The following is a 26,547-nucleotide window of genomic DNA, read 5'->3' on the forward strand; positions in this document are numbered from 1 at the left end:
ACCCACAATCATAGGTTTCTGGCGTGCCCAAGGGACGCGACTGGTGATGTGAACTTGGTCATGTGATGTATATAAAATATATAACGTCAACACCAGAGAATAACCAGTCTCGATTATCAACCGAAATAGAATCCATCAGGCGTAAAATGCAAAATTGTGCTAAAATTACGTGACTGGATCACTGAAAATCAATATTGATACCAGATGTTCGCGAAAACGGTAATCATGCCCAGTTATACCTGTGACAGCACTCGAACATTTGTATAAAAGTAAGTGTTAGTTTGTTGCATAACGCCGCCCCCAGCAACGGAGTATCACGTGATCTGTCATATAGTGTGTCATGTGGAGATTCTTGGTTTGAACTGAATCCCAGCAACCAATGATTGTCGAACAAGACGGATAAATGTTTGTGCGGCCAGCCTCGGCGACTTGGTTGATTGCGTGTCATCGTATCATCGTTGGGGTTTTGCTCATAATATCGACCACTGGTTTGTCTGTCGTTAAGATCCGGGTAAAAATAGGACTTCAGCAACCCATGTTTGCCGTAAAAGACGACTATGCTTGTCGTAAGAGGCGACTGACGGATCGGGTTGTCAGGCTCGCTGACTTGGTTGATGCATGTAATCGTATCCCAATTACGTGGATCGATGCTCATGATGTCAATCACTGGATTGTTTGGTCCATACTCGATAAGTTACAGACCGCCGTCAAATAGCTGGAATTTTTGTGAGTGCGGCGTTAAACAACAAACAAACAAACAAACAAAACAGTAACAGGCCGATTTCTCTCCTGTTCACTAAATGTTTCAACTTAACATCGTGAATTTGTTTTAGCTCCGCCATGAACGGTATTTCAGTCCCATCGAGGCGTGTCAGCTTAATTTTGGAAGACCGCCAACACATTCGTGACCAACTCGTGTTATTCCGAATACGGAAAGGGGCGAGTGGTGACGAATTCACGGGTATGGAGCTTTTAACTAAGGCTCAAAGTCGAGCTGAACTTCGAACCCAGCGCGAACCACACGTCGCATATACTATTGAGCATAGGTTTCCAAAGTAGATACAATTTTCTGGAAATCAACTTCTTTATTTTGCTGTACTGACGACGTTTCGGTATAGATCTTTATACCGTTGTCAAGGTCTTCTTTGTCATCCCTCAACTTCAGATATGCCTGTCAAACAATTCATGTTTCCACTTCGCGACAACGGAAGGTGAAGGACAAAGACCCGGAAGTGACTATAGATGCACTGGTTTATTTACATAAATTACGACAACAAGCAGCAGTGCAGCATACACTGCTGGGTTCGACAGATGATTATGCTACATGGACTCGATACATGGACTCGCTACAGTCTATGTACAATGGCGTGTTTGAAACAAAGAAGTGAAACACAAATTCCTATTACATTCTTGCAACAGTTCACTCTCAGCGCCCATCTTATAGCTGAGAAGATGCGACACACATCATCTGAGTGAGTGAGTGAGTGAGTATGGTTTTACGCCGCTTTTAGCAATATTCCAGCAATATCACGGCGGGGGACACCAGAAATGGGCTTCACACATTGTACCCATGTCGGGAATCGAACCCGTGTCTTCGGCGTGACGAGCGAACGCGTTAACCACTAGGCTACCCGAGCGCCCCACACATATCATCTGAGAGATTGGAACAAGTGATATATTTTTATCTAAGAGGTGGGAAGGATATGATATATATCATCTGAGAAGTGGGAAAGTATGATATATATAATCTAAAGGGGAAGGTATGATATATACATTATCTGAGAAGTGGGAAGGTATGATAGATATCATGTGAGAAGTGGGAAGGTGTGATATATATATTATCTGAGAAGTGGGAAGGTGTGATATATAAATTATCTGAGAAGTGGGAAGGTGTGATATATATATTATCTGAGAAGTGGGAAGGTATGATATATAAATTATCTGAGAAGTGGGAAGGTGTGATATATATATTATCTGAGAAGTGGGAAGGTGTGATACATATATTATCTGAGAAGTGGGAAGGTGTGATATATATCATCTGAGAAGTAGGAAGCTATGATATCTAAATTATCTGAGAAGTGGGAAGGATATTAAATATATAATATCGAGAAGTGGGAAAGATATGGTATATATCATGGGGGAATATGATAAATACATCATCCGAGAGGTAGGAAGATATAATTATATCTGAAAGGTCGGGTAAATATGATATATATCATCTACAAGATGGGAAGATAGTTGTATATTGTCTGAGAGGAGAGAACATGTACATCATCTGAGAGACTGGAAAGATATAATGTGTATATGTCCTGGCAGATATGTATTTGATATTTATTTCATCTGAGAGCAGAAAGAAATACGAAGTATCATCTGTGAGTAAGAGACATATGAGGTGGGCATCATCTGACGATGCGTGGGATGTTTCTGAAGACATTAATATTGAGATCCTTGATTCACGCGGGAACACCAAGCATCAAGACTATTGGTTCTGTATTGAGCTGTTTGTGTTAAGATACAAATCACTTGAACGTGATGAAATGTAAGTAATTCAAAGTATTGAAGCGGCAATAATTACGCGAATGTTGTTATGTTGTACATTGCGGTGTGTCCTGTTTACAACAGAACCACTCCAACACGAAGAATACCGCCATAGCCTGAACTATCATCAGCTGTAGGCGTTCCAGTCATCACGTGGTGTACACTCACAAATACATTATGATTTTCACAGATGGCAAACAATAAATAATAATAAATATTATGTACATGTGGTACATACATAACAAATGGACAGTATGTGAAACGGTGCGAGTATTGCGTGAAAAGGTGCACAATCACGAAGTAAACTGTTTATGACAACAGATCATCCTTGTCAACAAGACATGGACGCATATGTATTGTGTTCATGTTTACGAAATAAATTACGCAGATCACAAATTATCACGTGGATGGTAAACATTAGTGTCAGGGAAGGGGCATGGCATTCTTATATCATCCTGACGAATAAAAGTGTCTTAGTGACGTCACTTCAATGAAAACATCACGTCATATGTAAAAAATGAAAATGTCCTTGTGACGTCATGTCACAATCGATGACGACATCTAACAATGAAATATGACGTAAATCGTAACAAGGGTTATCACTCGCGACCCGATAAGCATGCCTTTCTTGGATATACATTACTATATACACCGCTGACAGTAGCGGTGATTGAAATACTGTACATAAATACTGTAAATATATAATGTACAATAAATACTGTAAATAAATACTGTACAATACATACGTCAAGCTGCTGTCATGAGGGCAGATTACCACTACAAAATTTCATATTGCACATAGTTATGACGTCATACCACGTGATTAATGTCTGTCCTTGACCCAGAGTGGATGAGATGGGCCAGCTCGCCTGAGTATGTGCCGTCGGAGTGAATTGTCTATCTTGTAGGAGGTGAGCCCCAGTAGCTGCACCACCAGCGAGAAGCTGAAGACCCCAGCCACCACGTAGCAGATGACGTCACTGTTTGCTAGCAGGTACACTGACGTCAAGAATGAATACCACACGGTGTTCATGATCACCATGGTGATCACGCACTTGTCTCGCAACGTCTTGAGATTATGCCTCAGCGACGCCTCATCCTTCCCACAATTCACGTTGGTGCCGAGGAGGGACTTCCGGAGTTTCTCCCAGAAGCGTCTCTCTGTTGCTGATGTCAGGGGTAGAGTATCGCTGGCCTTCATGGTCAGTGGTTGGTAGGTTTCTGAAACAAACAGATCTCTGATAACAACGGGTGACAGTAGTGGCACAGCGTATATACAGGTGTTTGAGACGGAATATTTGTTTCAGTCAAAGTTTCAAAACATACAATTCATCCCTGAAAGAAACAGCCAAACAATCTTTTTTTCGACCATTTTTTACACCCCGCTCCATCCCATTCTGTTAATATGGCAATGGTTGATTGTAGTGTGTTATATGCAATGGTTGTTAACACCATATGGCCCTAGTATGTCACTGATGGTGAGTGAGTGAGTGAGTGAATATTGCTTAACGCCGCATGAGCAATTTTGCAGCTATTCGCGGCGAGAAATGTCTTTTATGTAATCATATATCAACCAATATAATAAAAGTGATGTTGAAAATCACTAAATTCTCAGTCAAGTATCACATTCAGAAGTAAAAGACTGACTGTTCAGGTAAAAATCTATATTTTATCATAGAGTTTGATTTCCTTTAAATACGCTAAAATCAAGTGATTAGAAACTGTGGTAAAAAGTTCAGATAAGGTATGAACATTATCATAAAAACGTTGTCTGATAAATGCAAAATCTACACATTCCAGCAGAATGTGCTTCATAGTAAGAGGGCTATGGCAAGGTATACAAAAAGGTGGATCTTCACCCTTCAATAAAAATGAATGTGTATAATAACTGTGGCCAATGCGACACCGCTGCAAAACAACTTCATCATGACGATATAAACCAGAATGTGCGTGACCTCCAATCAGTGGTTTGATAGTATGAAGTTTGTTCAGAGTCTTTGTATTCCAACTTTTTGCCAATGATCATTCACATATTGTCTGATGGAAGGTTTTAGATCAGAATATGGGAGGTTTGTTTTAGAAGATGGTTTATTAAGAGCTGCTTTTGCCGAAGAATCTGCTTTACAGTTGTCACTGATGATAACATGACTGGGCAGCCACCAAAAAATTATATCTTTTCCAGCTACGGATAAATTGAGATGACACCTTAGAATTTCAGCTAAAAATGGATGATCCACTTTTCGATTTTCGATTGCCTGTAAACAGGACAAACTATCAGAAAATATGAGAAAACTGCTTTTGGAAGACTGTTCAATATATTGCAAAGCTAATAATATAGCCTGAGCTTCTGCCGTAAATATCGGACTTCCGTCAGTTATACGTATGGACACTGTATAATTGTTAGCAACAGCTGCAGCAGTCACTTTTGGTAGCACTGCCAGTGTTGGTTGGAGTGACAGCTGGATTGTTCAGGTCAAGGTCAACGTGTCAACATATTTGGGGACGTAGAGATTATTCGTACCTTCTTCTGTAGCTGCGGGCTTCTCTTGTTTCTTATCGCAGCAGTACTCTCCAGCGGTCGACTGTTGGGAAAAGCAGGAAGTTGTTATATCATGACGTCATACAACTCTACGTTTGTTTCATTGTAAAATCGGGGGCACGGGTGCCCAGTCGTCTAAGGCGATTTGCTGTGCAGAGTTGCGCCCCTTTGGCACGCCAGAAACCTATGATTGTGGGTTCGAATCCCGGTACTCCCCGATTATGTTTCTAGGTTTGTCAGCACCAAACCCGTGCTCGTGGGTTTCACCGAAGTGGTAGACTTCAGAGACTTGCATCACTTCGGACTTTCCTCCCACATTAAGCTGACACGCCGCGATATACAGTAAACTACGGTTATAACGAACTCAAAGGGACTACTAATTTTAGTTCGTTATAACCGTTGTTCGTTATAAGCATATATACAGCATAACTACATCAAATAAACGGGACCATAAAAGGAAGTATCCGACAGTTCGTTATAAGCGTGTTCGTTATAAGTGTAGTTTACTGTAACTGGAATACTGTTAAACCCAACTCACTCACTCACTATAACCGGTACACATCGACCTATCTGGCGTACACGGTAATCCTTTTACTAAAGTTTCACGTTTCACTACATTTAGAATGAGGACGTAAACACGGAAGAAATACAATGACGGGTTCTATAATTCCAAGTGGCGCTCCAGTATCTGTTGACAAAGTACATGACTACTTCGCGTTTGGCCCCCGTGAAGATCCGGGTTGGAATTGGCCTTCAGTTTGGTTGCCCATGCTTGTAGTAAGAGGCGACTAAAGGGATCGAGTGGGCAGGCTGGGTGACGTGGTTGCTGCATGTCATCGTATTCCGATTACATAGATCGATGCTCATGATGTCAATCACTGGATAGTCTGGTCCAGACTGTATGCCGTCATATAGCAGAGTCGGCGTTAAATAGCAAGCAAAAGAATATTGATCAAATGCATAACCTCATTATGAGCGTATAAAAAACAAAAGGTTTTTAACAACATTTTTAACATGTTAAAAGTATTAACAACTTCTGGCAAGAGTGGTACCTCTTCTCGAGTTCCCCAGGACTGGTCGACCATGTTGGAGACGGCGTAGATGGGGAGGATGATGAACATGGCGGGGAAGATGAAGGCGTACACGATACCGTAGACGAGGTTGAGCCACTCCCCGGGATGGATGAGTGCCGCGTAGATTGTCCCGCCGATCAGGAGAGGTACCAGGAAGTAGGGACGGAACTCCACATGGCCCTTGGCCAAATCTGAGGACCACAGAGGACAATGAGCACACCATGGAACTTTTGATCATTCACAAAACCATCTTTTGGCTAAGACAATAAAAACTACTTCGCATAACACAGATGATAATTGCACCACAAAGACGCCCACAATAGTTGTGTGAGGACCCTGTTTACCAAGGTGATCAAAAAAATATGTATAAATTTTGTTTGTTTGTTTGTTGTTAAAAGCCTCACGATTACCCTAATTACGCAGTGTCAATGTTTGTTTGTCTGTTGTTTAACGCCATTACTCAGCAATATTCCAGCTACATGACGGTGGTCTGTAAATAATCGAGTCTGGACCACACAATCCAGTGATTGATATCATGAGCATCGATCCACGCAATTGGGATCGATGACATGCATCAACCAAGTCAGCGAGCCTGACCACCCGTTAGTCGCTTCTTACGACAAGTATAGTCGCCTTTTGGGGCAAGCACGGGTTGCTGAAGACCTATTCTACCCCGGATCTTCACGGGTCAAGATGTATCAGTGAGTGAGTATGGTTTTGCTTCGTTTCAGCAATATTTCAGCAATATCACGGCTTGAGGTGTATGAGGCTCAGACAATTTTGTTGTGGTGGGTTTGGTTTGAACAGCTCGTATTTCAGTTGTATCAGAACTTGTCAAGCAAGGCCCACGTGCACAAAGCGACCTTAGCGCTAAGATGATCGTTACTCCCAAACTTTAGCATAGGCTTACGATAGACTTAGCGCTAAGATCACTTTGGGCAAGTGGGCCCTGATGTGGAGGTGAAGACCAAACTGATGCAGGTCTAATCTTTAACCACTTTAGCGAAGCTGTAAAGGCCTTTGATATTCAACATATACCATAAAAAAATACTTAGCTTCAAATGTGTTATCAGGATATTGCATGATTAAGACAAAGACACCCAGTGTATATGATAAACATGATCTCCATAAAAACGTGGAACCAGTGGCTTCTATCAACTCTTATAAGTCTTCTAATATTCGTAAGGTAAATAGTTTCACTGTACCTTCCTGGATGTTGATAACCATATAAGCAATAAAACCTGCACTTATAGCTATCATGAAAGTCGCTACAGACAGGAGGAAGGTCAAGGTCATGATGTTCTGAGCCCGCTTGCTGCAGGCACAGCAGACGACGGTGTATGAGATGATGAAGAGGAAGGCGAAGGGCGCGGACCAGATGAGGGGCAGGCCGAAGATGATCTCACAGGCGACACACAGGACGATTAGAGTGGTCGATGGGGACAGCAGGACCCACAGGAACATCTGCAGGAGTGACAGGATGAAGATGGCGGAGAAGGCAGAGTTCCGGCGCACCAGTTCAGACAGGGATTGGAAGATGAGAACCATGTTCGAGAGTTCCGAAAGCACCCAGCGTCGACGTTGTCGTAAGAACTCTGTGAAGGACTCGGGGCAGTGGGTGGAGTTCCTGCAGTTGTCGATGTACTCGAGTTTCCATCCCTGCATCATCATCAGCGTGCATAGCCATCGGTCCTCGCCTGCGGAGGACACAAGGAATTACAGAGGTGGTGGTGGTGACGTGAAATTGGATTTTCGCGCATGCGTGCGTGCTCGCGTACGTACGTAGGCTACCACCGCTAGTGCCAGTACCCCACTTAGACACATTATACTGACTCCGAGCTAACCAGCGAGGCAGGGTCACAACAAGTACCATCGTTTGGTGTGTTTCGGCGGGGATCGAACCGCCGCCCTTCTGATCTCCGGGGAGACGATCTATCCACTAGACCACGGAGGCGGTCCCACAAACGCGATGACAGGAACAGGTGTACGTCATACGTTGTAGCTACAATTCGTCCACGATGACAAGGTTTTACAAGTAACGAACACATTTGAACACTCCCTTGGAATGCGCTTAAACCATGTTTCACTTCGGAGATAAACATGCCGTGTTTTCAGGGCTAGTTTACCTGTGGATGTAACCGCGCTAAAGGAAATTTAGAACCGACTGAGCAGAAGGAGATATTTTCCTTCAATACTCCATTGTTGTATCGCGTTTTTATTTTCGACGTATGTGAGGACATATAAATCTTTTTATATTCTGATATCAATATAATTATTTACCATGGTCCTTGACGAGAGCGTCGAAGGCCGAGTAACTGGGCTCGGAGAATGTGCTCATGACGTCAGCCAATGCCTGGCCTCGATACAGGCTGAAACATCCGGGGCAGCACGTGACGGAACCGATAATATTCTGGGACGCCTTCACCAGCCAGAAATCTGTCAGCATAAAACAAAACAATCTCAGAAAGTTGTCGTAAGACTATACATCTCCAACTTGTTTCCAACAGATCTCTAAAATCTTGAACATAAGAAAAAATACATGTTACATCATTAAACTACCGTGGTTATACAGACATTAAAGAGAGTGTCCATGATGTGTTCCCGGTCTCGTTCTAGGCATCGTAACTAAATAACACGTGTCAGACACATTTACTGTCTGTGTATACCCGTTAAGATCCGGGGTAGAACAGGTCTTCAGCAATCCATGCTTGCCCCAATAGGCGACTATGCCTGTCGTAAGAGCCGACTAACGGGATCGGGTGGTCAGGCTCGCTGACTTGGTTGATGCATGTCATCGTATCCCAATTGCGTAGATCGATGGTCATGATCTCAATCACTGTAATGTCTGGTCCAGACTCGATTATTTACAGACCTCCGTGATATGGCTTGAATATTGCTGAGTATGGCGTTAAACAACAAACAAACAACCAAACAAACCAGTCGCCATATGTCTAATATAATGCCGATGCGACGTTAAATTTAAACTCACTCACTCACTCCACCAGTAAGAATGGTAGTTTTTATGACGCCTCCAGAAACTTCTACACATTACCAAAGCAGAGCTCATGTCCTTATGTTTGAATATGTAACGATTTCTAAACTAAATCCCAAATACAGTTCAACAAAGTATTGTAAATACCACATACCTTTAGCGTATTCAAACTTTTGGTACCAAACAACAGGATTAAAACCACCAGTGGGAACAGTGCGCCCACACGCAGCCCCGAGCGACTGGTCCCTGTCACAGAGGTCAAGCAGTGCCCGCACGCTCTTGGCCTTGAACTGTGTGTCAGCATCCGTGGCCAAGACGTAGACGTCGTCCTGTTTGCTGAGGCCTTGGTTGCCGGCGATGGTGAAGAGAGAAGTCTCGTTCGTACCCTCCTCGGCCATGAGGCCACTGTTTCGCCATCTCCCTGGCTGCCCAGTTCCTGGTTGGAAGTAGAACAAATCTGGCGGGAGATACACCCGATGTCCTCCGCCATCTTGTTTGTCGGCTCGTCTGGCCAGCTCCGCTTTCAGCACGTGCTTGACCATCTCGTTCCCGACGTCCTTCATACACGGCACCTTGGTGTGAGTTTTTGGCGGCAGTTTTTTGTAGGAGAACAAATCCGAATCATCACTATCGGTCCCTTCGCTGGTGAAACAGGACGCAGTGCTCTCCCTTGATACAGTATAGGCCTCTGATGCATCTGTCGAGGTGTCGCTGCCACTGTCGTCGAAATCGGTGCTGCTGGATGGATGTCTGTGAGAGCTGTTTTTGTGGACATCGTCTTTTTCTTTAAAATATTTGTATAAATTCGTGCAATAGTCCTCCTTTCCGTTCTGTTTTAATCCTGTGATAAATGTGTCGAAATTCCCATTTGAAGTCAGATCATTGTCTTTAGGACCTGACGGACTACTGGTGTTGAATCCACATCGGTACTTTAGGACGTAGTTCATGTACATGACCTGGCTCCATCGCTTCTTGACCTTGAACAACTCCCCGTTCTTGACGTGGACGTAGACGGGGAAGTTCTGGTCGTAGATGCAGCGGAACTGGAACCCGTAGGGCGTCTTGTAGCAGTTCAGGTCTGGATAGGACAGGTGGAACACCTCTATGAGCAGGTTCAGCAACTGGCAAGCGAAGGAGTTGTATTGGCCGTTCTCGATGGCGTTGTCGAGGAAGACGTGTGCCTCCACCGACACGTCGTTCAGGACGTTGGAGGACACCATCTTCTTTAAGCTGTTGAGATAACGTTTCATTTCTGTTCTCGTTTCTCGGAACATCGTCGTACACACAAACACCGTTTTATGTTTTCCTTGTTTCACGGTTGTATTTACCCATTTGTCTCTCGAGCCAATCCCTTTGTGGCTGTAGTTTAGGATGAGAGATTGTTCCAAAAACATAGCATTCCAGGTAAATCCGAAAAAGTTTTCTGAAAATGGTCGGAGCAGTGCTGTGGGTGATTCTATTATGTTCAGCGCTGGGATTATGTAAGGAACGATCCAGACAAGGAAGGCTAAAACTGTTGCTGACCACGTTGCCAGATCCATGCCAGATAATTCCCATATAGCCTCAGTTGAAATATCTCCCCACAAAATGGTGGCCGCTCCGAAGGTGAGAAGAGGGGCAAGGAGGGACGGTAGCCAGACGCCGGGCGTCGTGAGGGACACTTTAGACGCGATGTTCATGATCGCTAGGGCGGACATGCCTGTTACGATTGTCACCAACAAGGGCAGCCAGACTCGGTAGTCTGCCGTATTCGCAAATCCAACAGACATGAACTGGTACATGTCCTCTCGGAATGCTCTCAGGTTGAACGCCATCAGGCCTGTCAGGGTTATGGGTATAGCCACGATCTTGAGGCAATTGTAGGCTAACGTCGCCTTCCAGTTCCGTTGTCCCGAAGAGCAGACGATAATTTCCTGCACGCGGGGGGTCCAGGCGGTGGAGAGCACGAGGAGCAGGATGGGTAGGGCCACGCAGTGTCGGATTTGCATATTGAAAGGGGACCACAGGTAGATGAGGGCGGAGATAAGGGCTGGGGCCCAGAATGTGTATGTGCAAAGGGCCACATGCAGGCACTGGGTGAGGATGCGCACGAACCTCTTACTGCTGGACTTCCGGGTCGTCGTCATCTACAACATCCGGTCAAACTATTAATTAGCAGACATTTTGGTAAAATCATTTAACCCAAATGAGGCTTGCATTATCGCGCTATTTTTAGCGTCACTGGGGTTTTCTACAAATAAGTCTCTCTTTTCTTTTTTCTATTTTTGCACTTGCAATGCTCAAGATATATGACGACGATCTATAAATAATAATCCATTGATTGGTGATTTGATTCACGCAAGTTGGTTACAATGACATGTCATATGTGGTAGTTATAACACCGATATATTGAATTTAATTGCTGCTGATTAAAATCACGTGTTACTTTCGGTCTTCCAGCCTTTGGGTATCGTTCGATGGCTTTCTTTGATCTCTTTACAAACCATACACGCTGATGCGGAAATTGCTTATATCCTCATTGAAACATATTTACGGAAACAGAAAAGATTAAAGGTAAAGGGTACATTTATTAACACATCATAAACAGTGTAGGTTATTAGACCTTGAAGCACACAAAGCGCGTTATTACGAGGTAGCAGTACCTTCATATTGTGTGCAGCCTTGACAATGAGCGGTATAGTGAAGACAGCCGATGGAAGGAAGAGAAAAATGGGTTCAGGAAGAACTAAAGAGATTTCGGATGCGAAGATACAGACGGCAACTGTCTCCATGACTCCCCCGAGGATTCCCTGAAACGCAACAGACATTTACAAGGGGGTCAGACTTGGTGGGGGGGGGGGGGGGGGGGGGGGGGGAGAAGGAAGTATGATTGGGCGGAGCTGTGCGGAAGGGAGATAGCGGTGCAACCGAGCTGTTTCTCGAGAATTATTTTTGTTCAGAATTCCATTGTTTATCAAACATCTCTTTATGCCATTGCTTCAGGGTCATTTTATGCATTCTGTGATGTGGTGTGTGAAGATGGCTACACCGCTTCCCTGTACTGAGGCCGAGTCATGAGCGGTTTCCGAGAACAATGGATGTTCATCACGTTGTCAATGTTAGAAACAGAGGGATTACGCAAGAATGAACACAAAGACATGGTTGAGTGAGATTCAAAGATAAAAAAGAAAAATTGAAAAACACTGAAAAGGTAAAGCAACTGAAAATAAGTTCGCTGCCAAATATTATTTGTTTTGTTGACACTTGCACTAAAACATGCATGTGTAATTCAAAGCTTTGTTTATCGCCATGAAAATAGGACAGTTGTTGTTAAAGCGAGCATATGTAAAGTGGGGTTTTAAGTCGCGTTGAATATTATTACAGTTACATAACGATGTACATACATGTGTGTGTTGTGGGCAACTGTCGGGTCACATGATTTTGAAAAAATGAGTGAGTATGGTTTTACGCCGCTTTTAGGAATATTTCAGCAATATCACGTCGGGGGACACCAGAAATGGACTCGAGCTTCACACATTATACCCATGTTTGGAATCGAACGCGGGCTTTCGGTGTGACGAGCAAAAGCTTTAACTACTAGACTGCCCAACCACCCCGATTTTGTAAAAGTGAAAACAAATACTTGTCTCCAACATTTTAACTTGTTTTTTTTTATACCGATATATCAAATTAAATAAAATTGGGAAATAATGTTCAAAGCGGCGTTAAGCCAAACTCACTTGGTTGAAGATTACTTACATAATTAAATATTAATATATTAATTCATAATAGTGTCAGACTTAAAGTTCAAATATTTTCCATAATTTTTTGTTTATAAATGTAGCATAAAAGAGTGCGATTTGAAGTTAAATAACTGAAAAAAATGAAGAAAACATAAATATACAAAGGAATCAGTTTACGTTCACCATTATTTTTTTCAAATGTTGAATACAAAATACGATTTTATTTGCGGCCCGCGTACCACACTGCTGAGTCCGGATTATCCCCTAACTAGACCCCCAATCCCGCGTTCCAAAAGGGGTTTGTCAGCCTCCTTATTGTCAGGTACAGAATAGTGACTGTACGGCATCCCATTGGACCTTACCATGTAGATGTGACCAGGCCGGGGCATCTTCTTCTTGTGGGCGGAGCTTATGAAGGGGGTGTTCCATATTATGTAAATGAAGTTGGTCACGTGGGGTACGACCAGCATCACACAGATGAGAATGTACCTGGAACAAGATACCATGTATCTATAAACTGTACGTTAACGGCGGCAAACATACATGTACAACCATTTTATTCCCAATATGGGTGAATATAGAATGTGAATTTATTGCAACAATGCAAAAATAATGACACAGGAATTTAGTACTATTTTTCCCTTTTCTCGAATGTGATCCTTTCAACTTTTTTGGACTCCCTTTGTCTGGGATATTCATCTGTACAGTGAAATTGTGTGCATAGAAGCTGCGGGGGTTATTAATTTTATTGCCTCAATGCAAAATTAAGACGTATAAGTTTCATTTGTGTCCCCCTTTTTTCAATTTGAACCCGCGACTCACCACGTGGCTGGGTGTATCTGTTCATACTTGTACAGGCGCAGAAGCCAGAGCAAGGACACCTTGCCGGAAGTGAGCACCGCCGCCATCAGAAGGAAGAGCCAGACGGACACAGCCGACTACATAAAACACCGATTGTTGATATTGACGGAAAACGTAGATGAAATCAGCGTCGCCACTAAAACTGTTTACTTCCGTTGTAATAATAATAATAATAATAATAATAATAATAATAATAATAATAATAATAATGATAATAATAATAATGATGATGATGATAATAATAATAGGTGTTGTTGTGCATCTACAGAACCACGTTAGACAGGCACAGTGAATGCGAGCATTGTATTGTCGCCATAGTTGTTTGTTTGTTGTTTAACGCCGCATTCAGCAATATTCCAGCTATATGACGGCGGTCTGTTAATAATCGAGTCTGGACCAGACAATCCAGTGATTGACTTCATCAGCATCGATCCACTCAATTGGGATACGATGACAAGCATTACCAAAGACAGCGAGCCTAACCTACCGAACCCGTTAGTCGCCTCTTACGACAAGCATAGTCGCCTCTTACGGCAAGCATGGGTTGCTGAAGACCTATTCTACCCCGTGTCTTCACAGGTATGGAACTATGTGCGTCATATACCTCCACATTTTACTTCACTCCCGGACAAGAGAAAATATGTCTGATGGTTTAGATATAAAAACGTCTATCGATATATTGTACTTACCAGCCATTTTATGTTATGGCTCACAGAACTTGTTGCCATAGCAACACGTAGATAGTAAGTTAACCAAATGAACAGTTCTGCAACAAAAGAAATAGATATCAGAAAAAATAAGGATTGACCTCCTGAGGTGTAGATAAACATCTGCCATTTTTGTGAAACCACGAGTACGGGTGTTGTGGTGACAAACCGAGAAACATAATCGGGGCAAGTCAGGATTCGAACCCCCAATCATAGGTGTCTGAAGTGCCCAAGGGACGCAACCCTGCATAACGAGGGCAGAGCCACCCGTGCCGCCTCCCCTCACCACCCCGACCCCACCCCGACCCCACCCCACACTCCCACATCAAGCTGTAGGATACAGCTGAATACTGTTCAAAACGTCGTTAAATCAAACTCACTCACTCACACCAACAGAAACCAATCAAGAGAAAGGGGACCTTATTGGTGCTGGGATAAAATTGTGCTGCGACGTCATAAAGACGTTTGATGTCAAGTTACTTCAGCAAAATTCGCCACGTGTGCGGATTGTACAAACATATATTTTTCTCTCATTTGTTCGTTATGTAATAAATACATTATTTTAAAACATTTCAGCTTACATGTACTTTCAATTAATCAGATTTTATATATAAAACTTCAATTATTACGTAAACGGGCGGTCGGGTAGCCTAGTGGTTAAAGCGTTCACTCGTCACGCCGAAGACCCGGGTTCGATTCCCGACATGGGTGCATTGTGTGAAGCCCATTTCTGGTGTCCCCCGACGTGATATTGCTGGAACATTGCTAAAAGCGGCGTAAAACCATACTCACTCTCTACATAAACAGTTATAAGTCTGAAAATGAGTCCAAATGTTTGATACTTGTGAATTGTATTTTTGTGTTCCTAAGATACTGTAGCTTTAAAATATGATGAGAAGTAAAAATGTGATTTTTAGTTTTTAGAGAGAAATAGCTTCATACGTTCCAATTTCTTTTCATAGACAGTAAGACAGTAGAAAAACATAATATTTACAATTCCACACAGCTTATCAAATTCAAATACCTACACGAAGACAGATATCCACTAAAAGATGCCATGACGGATCAACAATAGTAATAAAAAACGAATTATATCCTTTTCTTGAGAAGTATATGTTAATATGTTATACGGGTTAAAACCATCTAAAAGTTGTTATATCCATCCAAGTATTTAATCCCGATAAACCAACGCAAGGCCATCGTTGTCTATATTTCTTTCATCGTGACCAGATGGTGGGTATGGGAAGGCAACACTTGTCCCTGTCAGACAGATGACTAAGTGCCCGCCCGTGACTAACAGTTGCAACCCATTGTCAGATCTGCTTGTTCGCAGCTCGAGTGTCATGGCAACATGGCGGCGGTGCGTGAATTGTCACTTCGTCCACCCCCCTGCCTCCCGGAGGTACGTTTCTGTGGAGCATGGTATGTCCCGAACCTAAGAGGAATTTGCAATGCTGCCCCATATTTACGATTAACCCTCCAACATTCTTGAATTCAAGAACTATTCCCCAAAAGGCGATACGAGATCTGAGCTCGTCACACACCATGATGTCAAGAAATGACGTCACAAACTGCACCCATGTGAGGTTCGAACCTCGGACTTCAGTGTGGTTATTGACCACACAGACCGCTGTCCCAATACCCCCGTAGCTGTGTGTTTGTATTTTTTATCTCACACATCCCTTAACATTAAAAAGATCGGACCATGTCTTTTAAGTAGAAGTGCAATCAGTGAAAAGTGTCATCCTCTGTTAATACCTGGACCGCATCAGTGGTCTTGTCTCTATAAATACCTCCTTATCGTCATTACGTGTCACAGTCTTCAGCTGTTAATAGTAAAACGTAAAGCGCTATCTTCAACCTTATTTATACACAATATAAAGGAGACCTCATGCCTTTTGAACATCAAGTAAAACAAACGACTTGTACAAGGTGCACGTAAACCGAATACTCCAGTTTAAATGCATCCTATTTCCTATACAGCACTGCATAGGATGCCCCAAGTTAAACAACTAAATTCTTGTAATTCCTTTCGGTGAACCAGTACGCTGCGATATGTTGTTTTGTTAAGTGATTTGATAATAATAATAATAATAATAATAATAATAATAATAATAATAATAATAATAATAATAATAATATATAAAAAAATAATAGTACATTATTATTTCAAAAAATATTATTATTATTATTATTATTATTATTTAAAAAAATATTATTATCATCATTATTATTATTAACCCATGGGCAGTTCTATGCATGCTGGTCGTAAAAGGCGACTTAATTGATTGGTTGGTCACACTCCGTTACTTGGTTGATAGCGTGTCGTCGTACCCCAATGGCGAGGATCGTTGCTCATAATATCATTTACTGAAATATCTGGTCCAGACTCGATTATTTACAGGCCTTCGCCATATACCTGGAATATTGCTGAACGCGGCGTTAAATTACGATATCAACAATAGCATAACCATCCCATTCTGTCGTCAACAAGGCGCTAATTTCGATACAGAGAAAATATATGACATATAACATTTAAAAAGATCATTTACACAGATAATGTATGCATGTATGACATAAGTCCCTAATTGCGACGTCTTGACCTTGACCTTGGCCTTGACCGTGGCGCATAGTCCTACTTTAACGACATTCGGCTATGAAGAAGGTATTTAAAAGGTCGGGTCATCTGCGTGACGAGCGAACGCTTTAACCACTAGGCTACCCGATCGCCCCTCATGGGGCAGAAACCAGAATTGACTTTGACCTTGAACGTGGCGTATAGTCCCACTTTAACGAAGAAAGAATTTATGAGTGAATGCGGTTGTACGCCGCTTGTAGCAGTATTACAGCCAAATCATGGGGAAATCAGAATAGTCCCACTTTAACGACATTCGGTTACGAAGAAGGCATTTATGAGTGAATACGGTTACACGCCGCTTGTAGCAGCATTACAGCCACATCATGGGGAAATCAGAAATCGGCTATACCCATTTTACCCATATGGGGAATCAAACGCTGACCGAGTGAACGCTGCAACTATCAGGATATCCCCCGTCCGACACGACTGAAGTCTACTTGACACAAAGGCTTGCATCAGATACAGGGTCTCTCTTGCGAATAGGTTAGGTGAACATAGGTTGTCAATCAGGAAGTTACAAATACGATGGCCCACTGGACAGACGCAAGTCAAAATTAATCAGGCCCAAACATTTTTAAAAAATGACAATTATAAAATATGAAATGCCATTTTCTGATTATCTTTTTCAAGAGAATGAAAGACGAGCATGCAGGTTTAGCGGAGTCGGACGTTACCGAAACTTGCATTCGTCAAACCCTTTAGGCGTATTAATAGAAACACGTATATGTATATTTAACTGTATATATATAAATGTTGGATCGAATACATAGGCATACATTAGCATTAGCAATATTTTAAATAATCATATCATTAATAAATTAAGTGTTTGAATAAGCTATAACATTAATAATATTAATAAATATTAAAGTTGATAAATATATAAATATCTATGATGAATACAGGACCAACCTTAAAAACGGTAATGTTCCGGGGAAATTCAAACAAGACTAAGTTATACCCTGTGTTAAGCCGACGCCTTATATACCACCAAGAATAGCTCGTCATCCCCAAATATTACACTTTCAGCCTAAAGAGGTCGCTCATTACTTCAAACGGACAAATCGGACAGAATCAAGCTCGTTAAGAGTGTAGCCAAGTGTTGACAGACGTGTTGAATCTCTAAGAAAAAAGCTGTATAACATTTTATGAACAAAGGGAAGCTAACAGCCTGGACGAGGATAAGCTGCCGACCCCACGTTAACGCGCTACAAGACTCAGGATGGTTTTCATATTTGCTGTGGAGCCGTCAAAAGCCTCATACGCTTGTATGTGTCTCGCGCCATGGGACTAAATCCCAGTCAAGTCACAGACGACGTGTTAGCGTGCCCCTAGTTTGTTTGCTTACCATCTCAACCTTTGTCTAGTGGTTAACCGACGAGCGTTCAGATGGCTTCCTATGCAGGATTGGTGCTTATTGACTTAAGAAATAATCCACACATACTTAAACTGATGGGTAAATATGTCAGGTTTTTTCCCCACTACACGCATACGCTTTACTACGACGCTATTTGTGAACACGTGGCCCCATCGTGTTCGTTGTAGGGTTAATGCATAGAAACAATGGGACAAGACTCGGCTGTGTTCTACAGCCCTGGTTATTTTGCGTAGAAATAGTCGTACGCCTGTCTGTACATATTGGGCAATAAGAAAATAATTTCTTTTTTTTTCATTGTTCCCTTTTGAGATGCAAATACCACGCTCTTTTCTCAAACGAGACAAAGATAAACATACGGCTTCAGAGGATCTCGTCGAAGTGTCAACAGATTCTTTAATATGGCCATTGTATACTGTATGCCTATCTTAGTCGTAGGTGTTTGCGTTGTTAAAACAATCTTTTATTTTCTCTTAATGGCCTACGAATAGACAATGGTACACATACGCATTGTGTGTCAATGCTCAAGCCTATATAAGAAGTAGTGGGTTTGCCTCGGCGGCAAATAAGATGTATTGAAACACAATCATCACATTTTGCTTGCAAAACAGAATTTACTGATCTATATGTGGCCTATCAGGAACTCATGAAAAGATATTTAAATCAGAGCCGGTAAAACTAATTTTATAATAAGAGGACTTCCGCGAAGCTTACATATATCTCACTATTTTCCTGTCTTGAGAAACACGAACCTTTTGGTATCGTATGTTTTCGTTGATGGTCTGTTATAGTTCTGACATGTCCGATTTTTCATGGTCTGTTACAGTTCTGATATGTCTGATTGTTGATGGTCCGTTATAGTTCTGACATGTCTGATTGTTGATGGGCTGTTATAGTTCTGATATGTCTGATTGTTGATGGTCCGTTATAGTTCTGACATGTCTGATTGTTGATGGTCCGTTATAGTTCTGACATGTCTGATTGTTGATGGGCTGTTATAGTTCTGACATGTCTGATTGTTGATGGGCTGTTATAGTTCTGATATGTCTGATTGTTGATGGTCCGTTATAGTTCTGATATGTCTGATTGTTGATGGTCTGTTTTAGGTCTGACATGTCTGATTGTTGATGGGCTGTTATAGTTCTGATATGTCTGATTGTTGATGGTCCGTTATAGTTCTGATATGTCTGATTGTTGATGGTCCGTTATAGTTCTGACATGTCTGATTGTTGATGGTCTGTTTTAGGTCTGACATGTCTGATTGTTGATTGGCTGTTATAGTTCTGATATGTCTGATTGTTGATGGTCCGTTATAGTTCTGACATGTCTGATTGTTGATGGTCTGTTTTAGGTCTGACATGTCTGATTGATGATTGGCTGTTATAGTTCTGACAAGTCTGATTGTTGATGGTCCGTTATAGTTCTGACATGTCTGATTGTTGATGGTCTGTTTTAGGTCTGACATGTCTGATTGTTGATTGGCTGTTATAGTTCTGACATGTCTGATTGTTGATGGGCTGTTATAGTTCTGATATGTCTGATTGTTGATTGGCTGTTATAGTTCTGACATGTCTGATTGTTGATGGGCTGTTATAGTTCTGATATGTCTGATTGTTGATGGTCCGTTATAGTTCTGATATGTCTGATTGTTGATGGTCTGTTTTAGGTCTGACATGTCTGATTGTTGATTGGCTGTTATAGTTCTGATATGTCTGATTGTTGATGGTCCGTTATAGTTCTGACATGTCTGATTGTTGATGGTCTGTTTTAGGTCTGACATGTCTGATTGTTGATTGGCTGTTATAGTTCTGACATGTCTGATTGTTGATGGGCTGTTATAGTTCTGATATGTCTGATTGTTGATTGGCTGTTATAGTTCTGACATGTCTGATTGTTGATGGTCCGTTATAGTTCTGACATGTCTGATTGTTGATGGTCTGTTATAGTTCTGACATGTCTGATTGTTGATGGTCTGTTTTAGGTCTGACATGTCTGATTGATGATTGGCTGTTATAGTTCTGACAAGTCTGATTGTTGATGGTCCGTTATAGTTCTGACATGTCTTATTGTTGATGGTCTGTTTTAGGTCTGACATGTCTGATTGTTGATTGGCTGTTATAGTTCTGACAAGTTTGATTGTTGATGGTCCGTTATAGTTCTGACATGTCTGATTGTTGATGGTCTGTTTTAGGTCTGACATGTCTGATTGTTGATTGGCTGTTATAGTTCTGACAAGTCTGATTGTTGATGGACTGTTATAGTTCTGACATGTCTGATTGTTGATTGACTGTTATAGTTCTGACAAGTTTGATTGTTCATGGGCTGTTATAGTTCTGACTTGTCTGATTGTTCAAGGGTTGTTTTAGTTCTGACATGTCTGATTGTTCAAGGGCTGTTATAGTTCTGACATGTCTGATTGTTCAAAGGCTGTTATAGTTCTGAAATGTCTATTGTTGATGGGCTGTTATAGTTCTGACAAGTCTGATTGTTCATGGGCTGTTATAGTTCTGATGTTGTTGGACTGTTATAGTTCTGACAAGTCTAATTGTTGATTGGCTGTTATAGTTCTGACATGTCTGACTGTTGATGGTCCGTTATAGTTCTGACATGTCTGATTGTTGATGGTCCGTTATAGCTCTGACATGTCTGATTGTTGATGGTCCGTTATAGTTCTGACATGTCTGATTGTTGATGGTCCGTTATAGTTCTGACATGTCTGATTGTTGATGGTCCGTTCTGGTTCTGACATGTCTGATTGTTGATAGTCCGTTATAGTTCTGACATGTCTGATTTTAATGGTCCGTTATAGATCTGACATGTCTGATTGTTGATGGTCCGTTATAGTTCTGACATGTCTGATTGTTGATGGTCCGTTATAGTTCTGACATGTCTGATTGTTGATGGTCCGTTCTGGTTCTGACATGTCTGATTGTTGATGGTTCACAGACTGTTGTAGTTGGATCATGTGTCACGGTGTGTCATGGTCTGCAGTGTTTCTGTCATGCCTGGTGTGTCATGGTCTGCAGTGTTTCTGTCATGGCTGATGTGTCATGGTCTGCAGTGTTTCTGTCATGGCTGGTGTGTCATGGTCTGCAGTGTTTCTGTCATGCCTGGTGTGTCATGGTCTGCAGTGTTTCTGTCATGCCTGGTGTGTCATGGTCTGCAGTGTTTCTGTCATGCCTGGTGTGTCATGGTCTGCAGTGTTTCTGTCATGCCTGGTGTGTCATGGTCTGCAGTGTTTCTGTCATGCCTGGTGTGTCATGGTCTGCAGTGTTTCTGTCATGCCTGGTGTGTCATGGTCTGCAGTGTTTCTGTCATGCCTGGTGTGTCATGGTCTGCAGTGTCTCTGTCATGCCTGGTGTGTCATGGTGTCTCTGTCATGCTTGGTTGATGGTTTGTTGTGCTTCCTGTCTGTCTGAAGAGACAAGAGACACAGAACACCCGTCCATTACGGTATTTGATTAAACATATGTCTTCCAAGTATTAACTTCAATTTGAGAGCTACTGAAATACGTGCCGACAGAGAATAATTTTGTACACCGAAAAGATAAGGACGTTATACTTGTATATAACTATCCATTAAATCGTCTGCCGAGAGCTTACACCCGATACTTCAAACATTTTTGGCTTAATATTGTTCAGGAATCTCACAACAATCCCAAGAAGTATATCATGTAGATGTCATAATTCTTTCCTTTTGTCGGTTTATCGGATGCTAATTTTTAATTCTCGCAATGGCAAAGATTCAATGTGCCCAAGGATAATGACTAATTGCACAGCATCGCACTTGAGCTTCTACGTGATGTAATTCAACTAAAACCAGTAAACAACGTAAACGAGTCATCTGAGCTGTATAAACTGTTTGTGTTTCAGACCTACATTATAATACTACTGAAAGTTGTCATGTCATGGTTAGCATGATGTGGCTTTTAATTATGTCAACAATTCCGCAGACCTAATATGCAATAATAACCATAAGAGGTTTAAAAATAAGCCTGTGTTTTTGCAGGGTAGAATGTGCCAAATCTTCCGACTTTATATATCCAGGCACACCCCGAGAGAGAAACGGGCCACGTGATCTGTAAGTAAATATAGTCTACCTGTTACATATCTGCGGTTTTCATGTGTATATATTTGCCATGTAAACGTTAAATAGGCTTATTACTTCTACAAATATTGTGTTGACTTCAGCTGTTCATGGAATGACTTGATCACACAACGACCTTATGTTAGCGAAAGAACCATGTATTATAACCAAAGTGTTCACGCTTAGACTAGTGTTCATTATTTTAGGGCGTTTTGAAATGGGCATGTTTCTAATAATTCTTTGGGCTGTCTCCGTCGCCTAGTGGTAGAGCTTTCGCCCGGAGAGCGGAAGGTCCCGGGTTCGATTCCCGGTCGCGTCATACCCCAAAACGTAAAACGATGGTACTTGTTGTTACCCTGTCTGACGCTCGGCATTAAGGGGCTAAAACAAGGACTGGACGGCTCGGAGTCAGTATAGTGTGTCTGAGTGGGGTATCCATGTTACACTGCAGCATGGTATCTCAGTGAGCTAGCACTATAAAATCGGCATTAGTCCCGACTAGTTCAAGCAGCCACACATACGTGCATGCACGTCGCTATATACATGTGAGTGCAATAATCTTGGACGCGACGAAAACCCCAATTTCACCCCTAATACTTCTTGTTTTTTCTTTAACTATTACGGGGGCGGTCGGGTAGCTCAGTCGTTAAAGCGTTCGCTCGTCGCGCCGAAGACCCGGGTTCGATTCCCGACATGGGTACAATGTGTGAAGCCCATTTCCGGTGTCCCCGGCGCTATAGGAGGCTCAGGATACAATACATCAATTTAAAATCCCCGTATCACAAAACTGATAAAATACATTGCATTACAAGTTATATTTGTATGTGAATAGCAACAGATGCCCTTCAACAACCAGCCTACGCAGATCCTCTCAGCTTCCCGGTTGGCTATAAATAGCATAGTATTCACTGTGCCCTCTAGCCTATATGTTTCCGACCTACAATATCTCCCCTCTTTGATCTCTGAAATTTATATTCAAATAAGTCAGGGTTGTGAATCACCCATATAATGACATAATATAAACTTTAAAAAATACAAGTATTGTATCGGGATCTGACCCATAGTATCGCGATACGTATCGTATAGACGACCCACCTTATCGTTACACCTCTCAACAAAAGACGTTAAAAATGGTACTTGTTGATACCTTGCCTGGCGCCCGGCATTAAGGGGTTAAGCAAGGACTGGTCGGTTCCGAGTCAGTCTACTGTGTCTGAGTGGGGTATCCATGGTAAAATGCGGCATGGTTTCTCAGTGGGATAGCACTGTAAAACCAGCATCAGTAAGGATTAGTAGAATCAGCCAGCCAGAAAGACAGACAACCACGAACGCACGCACGCACGCACACACAGAGTCAATATTACCTTTAACTATTTTAGTTTTTGACGATTATCAATGAAATAACATATTGCGCTGGTAGTGTCAAGTATATTTCTAATGAACAATTATATACTTGCTTGCTAATGAACAAGACCCGTGAAGATTCCGGGGTAGAATAGGTCTTCAGCAACCCATAATTACCGTAAAAAGGCGACTATGCCTGTCGTAAAAGGCGACTAACGGGATCGGGTGGTCAGGCCCACTGACTTGGTTGATACATGTCATCAATTCCTGGATTGTCTGGTCCAGACTCGATTATATTACAGATCGCCGTCATATAGCTGGAATATTGCTGAGTGTGGCGTTAAACAACAAACAAACAAATCTAAAGAACAATGGTAGATTTACGCATTAGGTTTATTCGTTTTTCACGCAAGTTATATCACGCCGTGTCACCTTGATATGGGAGAAGTCCGAAGTGTTGCCTGTCTCAGACAGTTACCACTTTGGTGAAGCCCACGAGGACGGGTATGACGCTCACAACCAGGGGCCACTTGCACAAAGCCATCTTAGCGCTAAGATTATCTTAAGCCTATGTTAAAGTATGGGAGTTACAATCATCTTAGCGCTAAGATCGCTTTGTACAAGTGGGCCCAGGGCGGACCGGGGTCCGAGCTCCTGGTTTACACCCAAGGAACGCAACTCGTCAACACGGCACTTTCTGTTTCTAGACGTCTGACCCCGATCGCTGGATGTTCTGAAAAAGTAATGTGTCGTGAGTCTCAACAGATTGTTTGGCTCCTCCATTCTGAGAAAACAAGGCATGTCTTTTACAACGGGGTGAGGGCGGTGAGGTAGCCTAGTGGTTAAAGCGTCCGCTCGTCACGCCGAAGAACTGGGTTCGATTCCCCACATGGGTACAGTGTGTGAAGCATACTTCGGGTGTCCCCTGCCCTGATATTGCTGGGATATTGCTGGAACCATACTAAGTCACTACCACGGAGTGAAACAATATTCTTTCTCAAACAAAAGTCCCTTTTTATCTTTCTGAGGTGAGGTGAGGTGAGGTGAGGTGAGGTGAGGTGAGGTGAGGTGAGGTGAGGTGAGGTCGCGTCCAAGAATATTGCACTTATATAGCGTCGTGCATGCATGTGTGTGTATGCGTGCGTGCGTGCGTGCGTGCGTGCGTGCGTGTGTGTCTGCTTGTTCTTATTCGGACTAATGCCGAGTTTACAATGCTAGCCCACTGAGATACGATGCCGTAGTTTAACATGAATACCCCACCCAGACAATACACAGACTCCGAGTCAACCAGTCCTTGTTTCAGCCCCTTAATGCCGAGCGCCAGGCGGGATAACAACAAGAACCATCTTTTGGTATGACGCGACCGGGCATCGAACCCCGGACCGTCCGTTCTCCGGGCGGACGCTCTACCACTAGACCACGGAGGCGGTTCCATTCCTCCGAGATGCCTAATACTTATTAATATTAATACTCATAAACATAGCACTACGTGCATGCTATCTGTAAGGCCCAAACCACACAGACAACATTATAGTTTGCTCTCCTATATCATGCATAAAGTAAACTTTTGTATTAATGTGTACATTGAAATACAACTCTGAATGTGACCTTGACATTGATATGCAAAAGGAACTACAATTAAAATAACCGTAATTTATACGTTCCCAAAAATATGACACCTTATGCTTGTAAAAAGTAGATGTTTTATTTAGATGGAGGAAAATTGAGAACGTCAAGTTTTACATACGAAAACAGATTCTAGGGCCTAAAGCCATGTGAATGGATCCTGGAAATACATTTCTCCTTTCTGTAGAGGGATGACCTGTAACATAAGCAATACAGATGACGTCCCCGTGGCTGCTATTAATTCTTCTTTCTTTCCTTCCTCACTTTTTTTTCGTAAATTAAAAAAAATCACGTTTTTACAGTTGGATTGACGTGGTAAGGGCATAAGGTTTATCTTGTCATGTAATTCAGGACGATTCAACTGTATCATACGTGACATACTATCATAACAGACCACGAGGCTGCAAGGATGCAGGGAATATATTGAATTTCCTTTCATTGAGCTACTTGTATCGGTGTATTAGTGCCGGTTGTGTCAGTTCAGCCCTAAATCCAATTCATGACAGAGCATCTCTGTTGCCTTAAATAGACAGACAGATATTTATTTTTATTCTCGGTGGTGGTGGTGGTATGGCGGAGGGGACGCTGGTTTTTTGTATGGAGATTGGATTTTGATTTTATACAGTTTTAATTTAAACTATGAGTCTATGTATATGAAAAAAACACATCTTGCAACTATGTATTTTTTGTGATAGGTAAATTTTTTTTTTTTTAAACAGTCAGAAGTATAATTATGTTTTTTGAGCATTTACTGGGACAACACACTCAGCGTCACACGACTCTTGCTCAAAATTTTATTTGATCAATACTCAAGCCTTTATAGTAAGGCTTTCAAACATATTTATGGTAAACACATGGATGACATTTCCAAATTTGAGGATTCAGAGACCAAAATTATGTCTGATGCAAGTCCTTATTTCGACTTGTACCATATGATCCCGTGTTTGTTCAGGTGAACACTTGACGTGCCTTTGCATGTGTTTGTGACGATGCCACCGGTGGTGTAGGATAAGCTCACCTTTCCTCCAACACCTGGTATCAGCATATT

General features: G+C 42.1%; 1 protein-coding gene across 1 annotated transcript; it reads right to left on the reverse strand.

Moving 5' to 3' along the window:
• Positions 1–1,247: 1,247 nt before the first annotated feature.
• Positions 1,248–18,013, reverse strand: LOC124140268. The gene is made up of 11 exons (XM_046507774.2): positions 17,980–18,013; positions 14,415–14,491; positions 13,687–13,802; positions 13,227–13,353; positions 11,785–11,931; positions 9,297–11,268; positions 8,431–8,586; positions 7,356–7,847; positions 6,130–6,341; positions 5,060–5,120; positions 1,248–3,759 (listed from the first exon to the last, which is right to left on the reverse strand). The coding sequence occupies exons 2-11, from the start codon at positions 14,451–14,453 to the stop codon at positions 3,362–3,364; spliced, it is 3,720 nt and encodes a 1,239-aa protein (XP_046363730.2). The 5' UTR covers positions 14,454–14,491; positions 17,980–18,013; the 3' UTR covers positions 1,248–3,361.
• Positions 18,014–26,547: the final 8,534 nt, after the last annotated feature.

The sequence above is a fragment of the Haliotis rufescens genome, unplaced genomic scaffold (assembly GCF_023055435.1).
Source record: "Haliotis rufescens isolate VD_foot unplaced genomic scaffold, xgHalRufe1.0.p SCAF_15, whole genome shotgun sequence".
NCBI lineage: Eukaryota > Metazoa > Mollusca > Gastropoda > Lepetellida > Haliotidae > Haliotis > Haliotis rufescens.

What these genes read in the sequence shown, in the direction of transcription:
- LOC124140268 (XM_046507774.2), bottom strand. Translation starts at nt 14,453, where the DNA reads ATGGCAACAAGTTCTGTGAGCCATAACATAAAATGGCTG. An exon ending in CGCTCTCGTCAAGGACCATG is followed by an intron (nt 7,848 to 8,430) that starts GTAAATAATTAT and finishes TGTCCTCCGCAG; the next exon opens with GCGAGGACCGATGGCTATGC. An exon ending in GCCCGCAGCTACAGAAGAAG is followed by an intron (nt 3,760 to 5,059) that starts GTACGAATAATC and finishes TGTTTGTTTCAG; the next exon opens with AAACCTACCAACCACTGACC.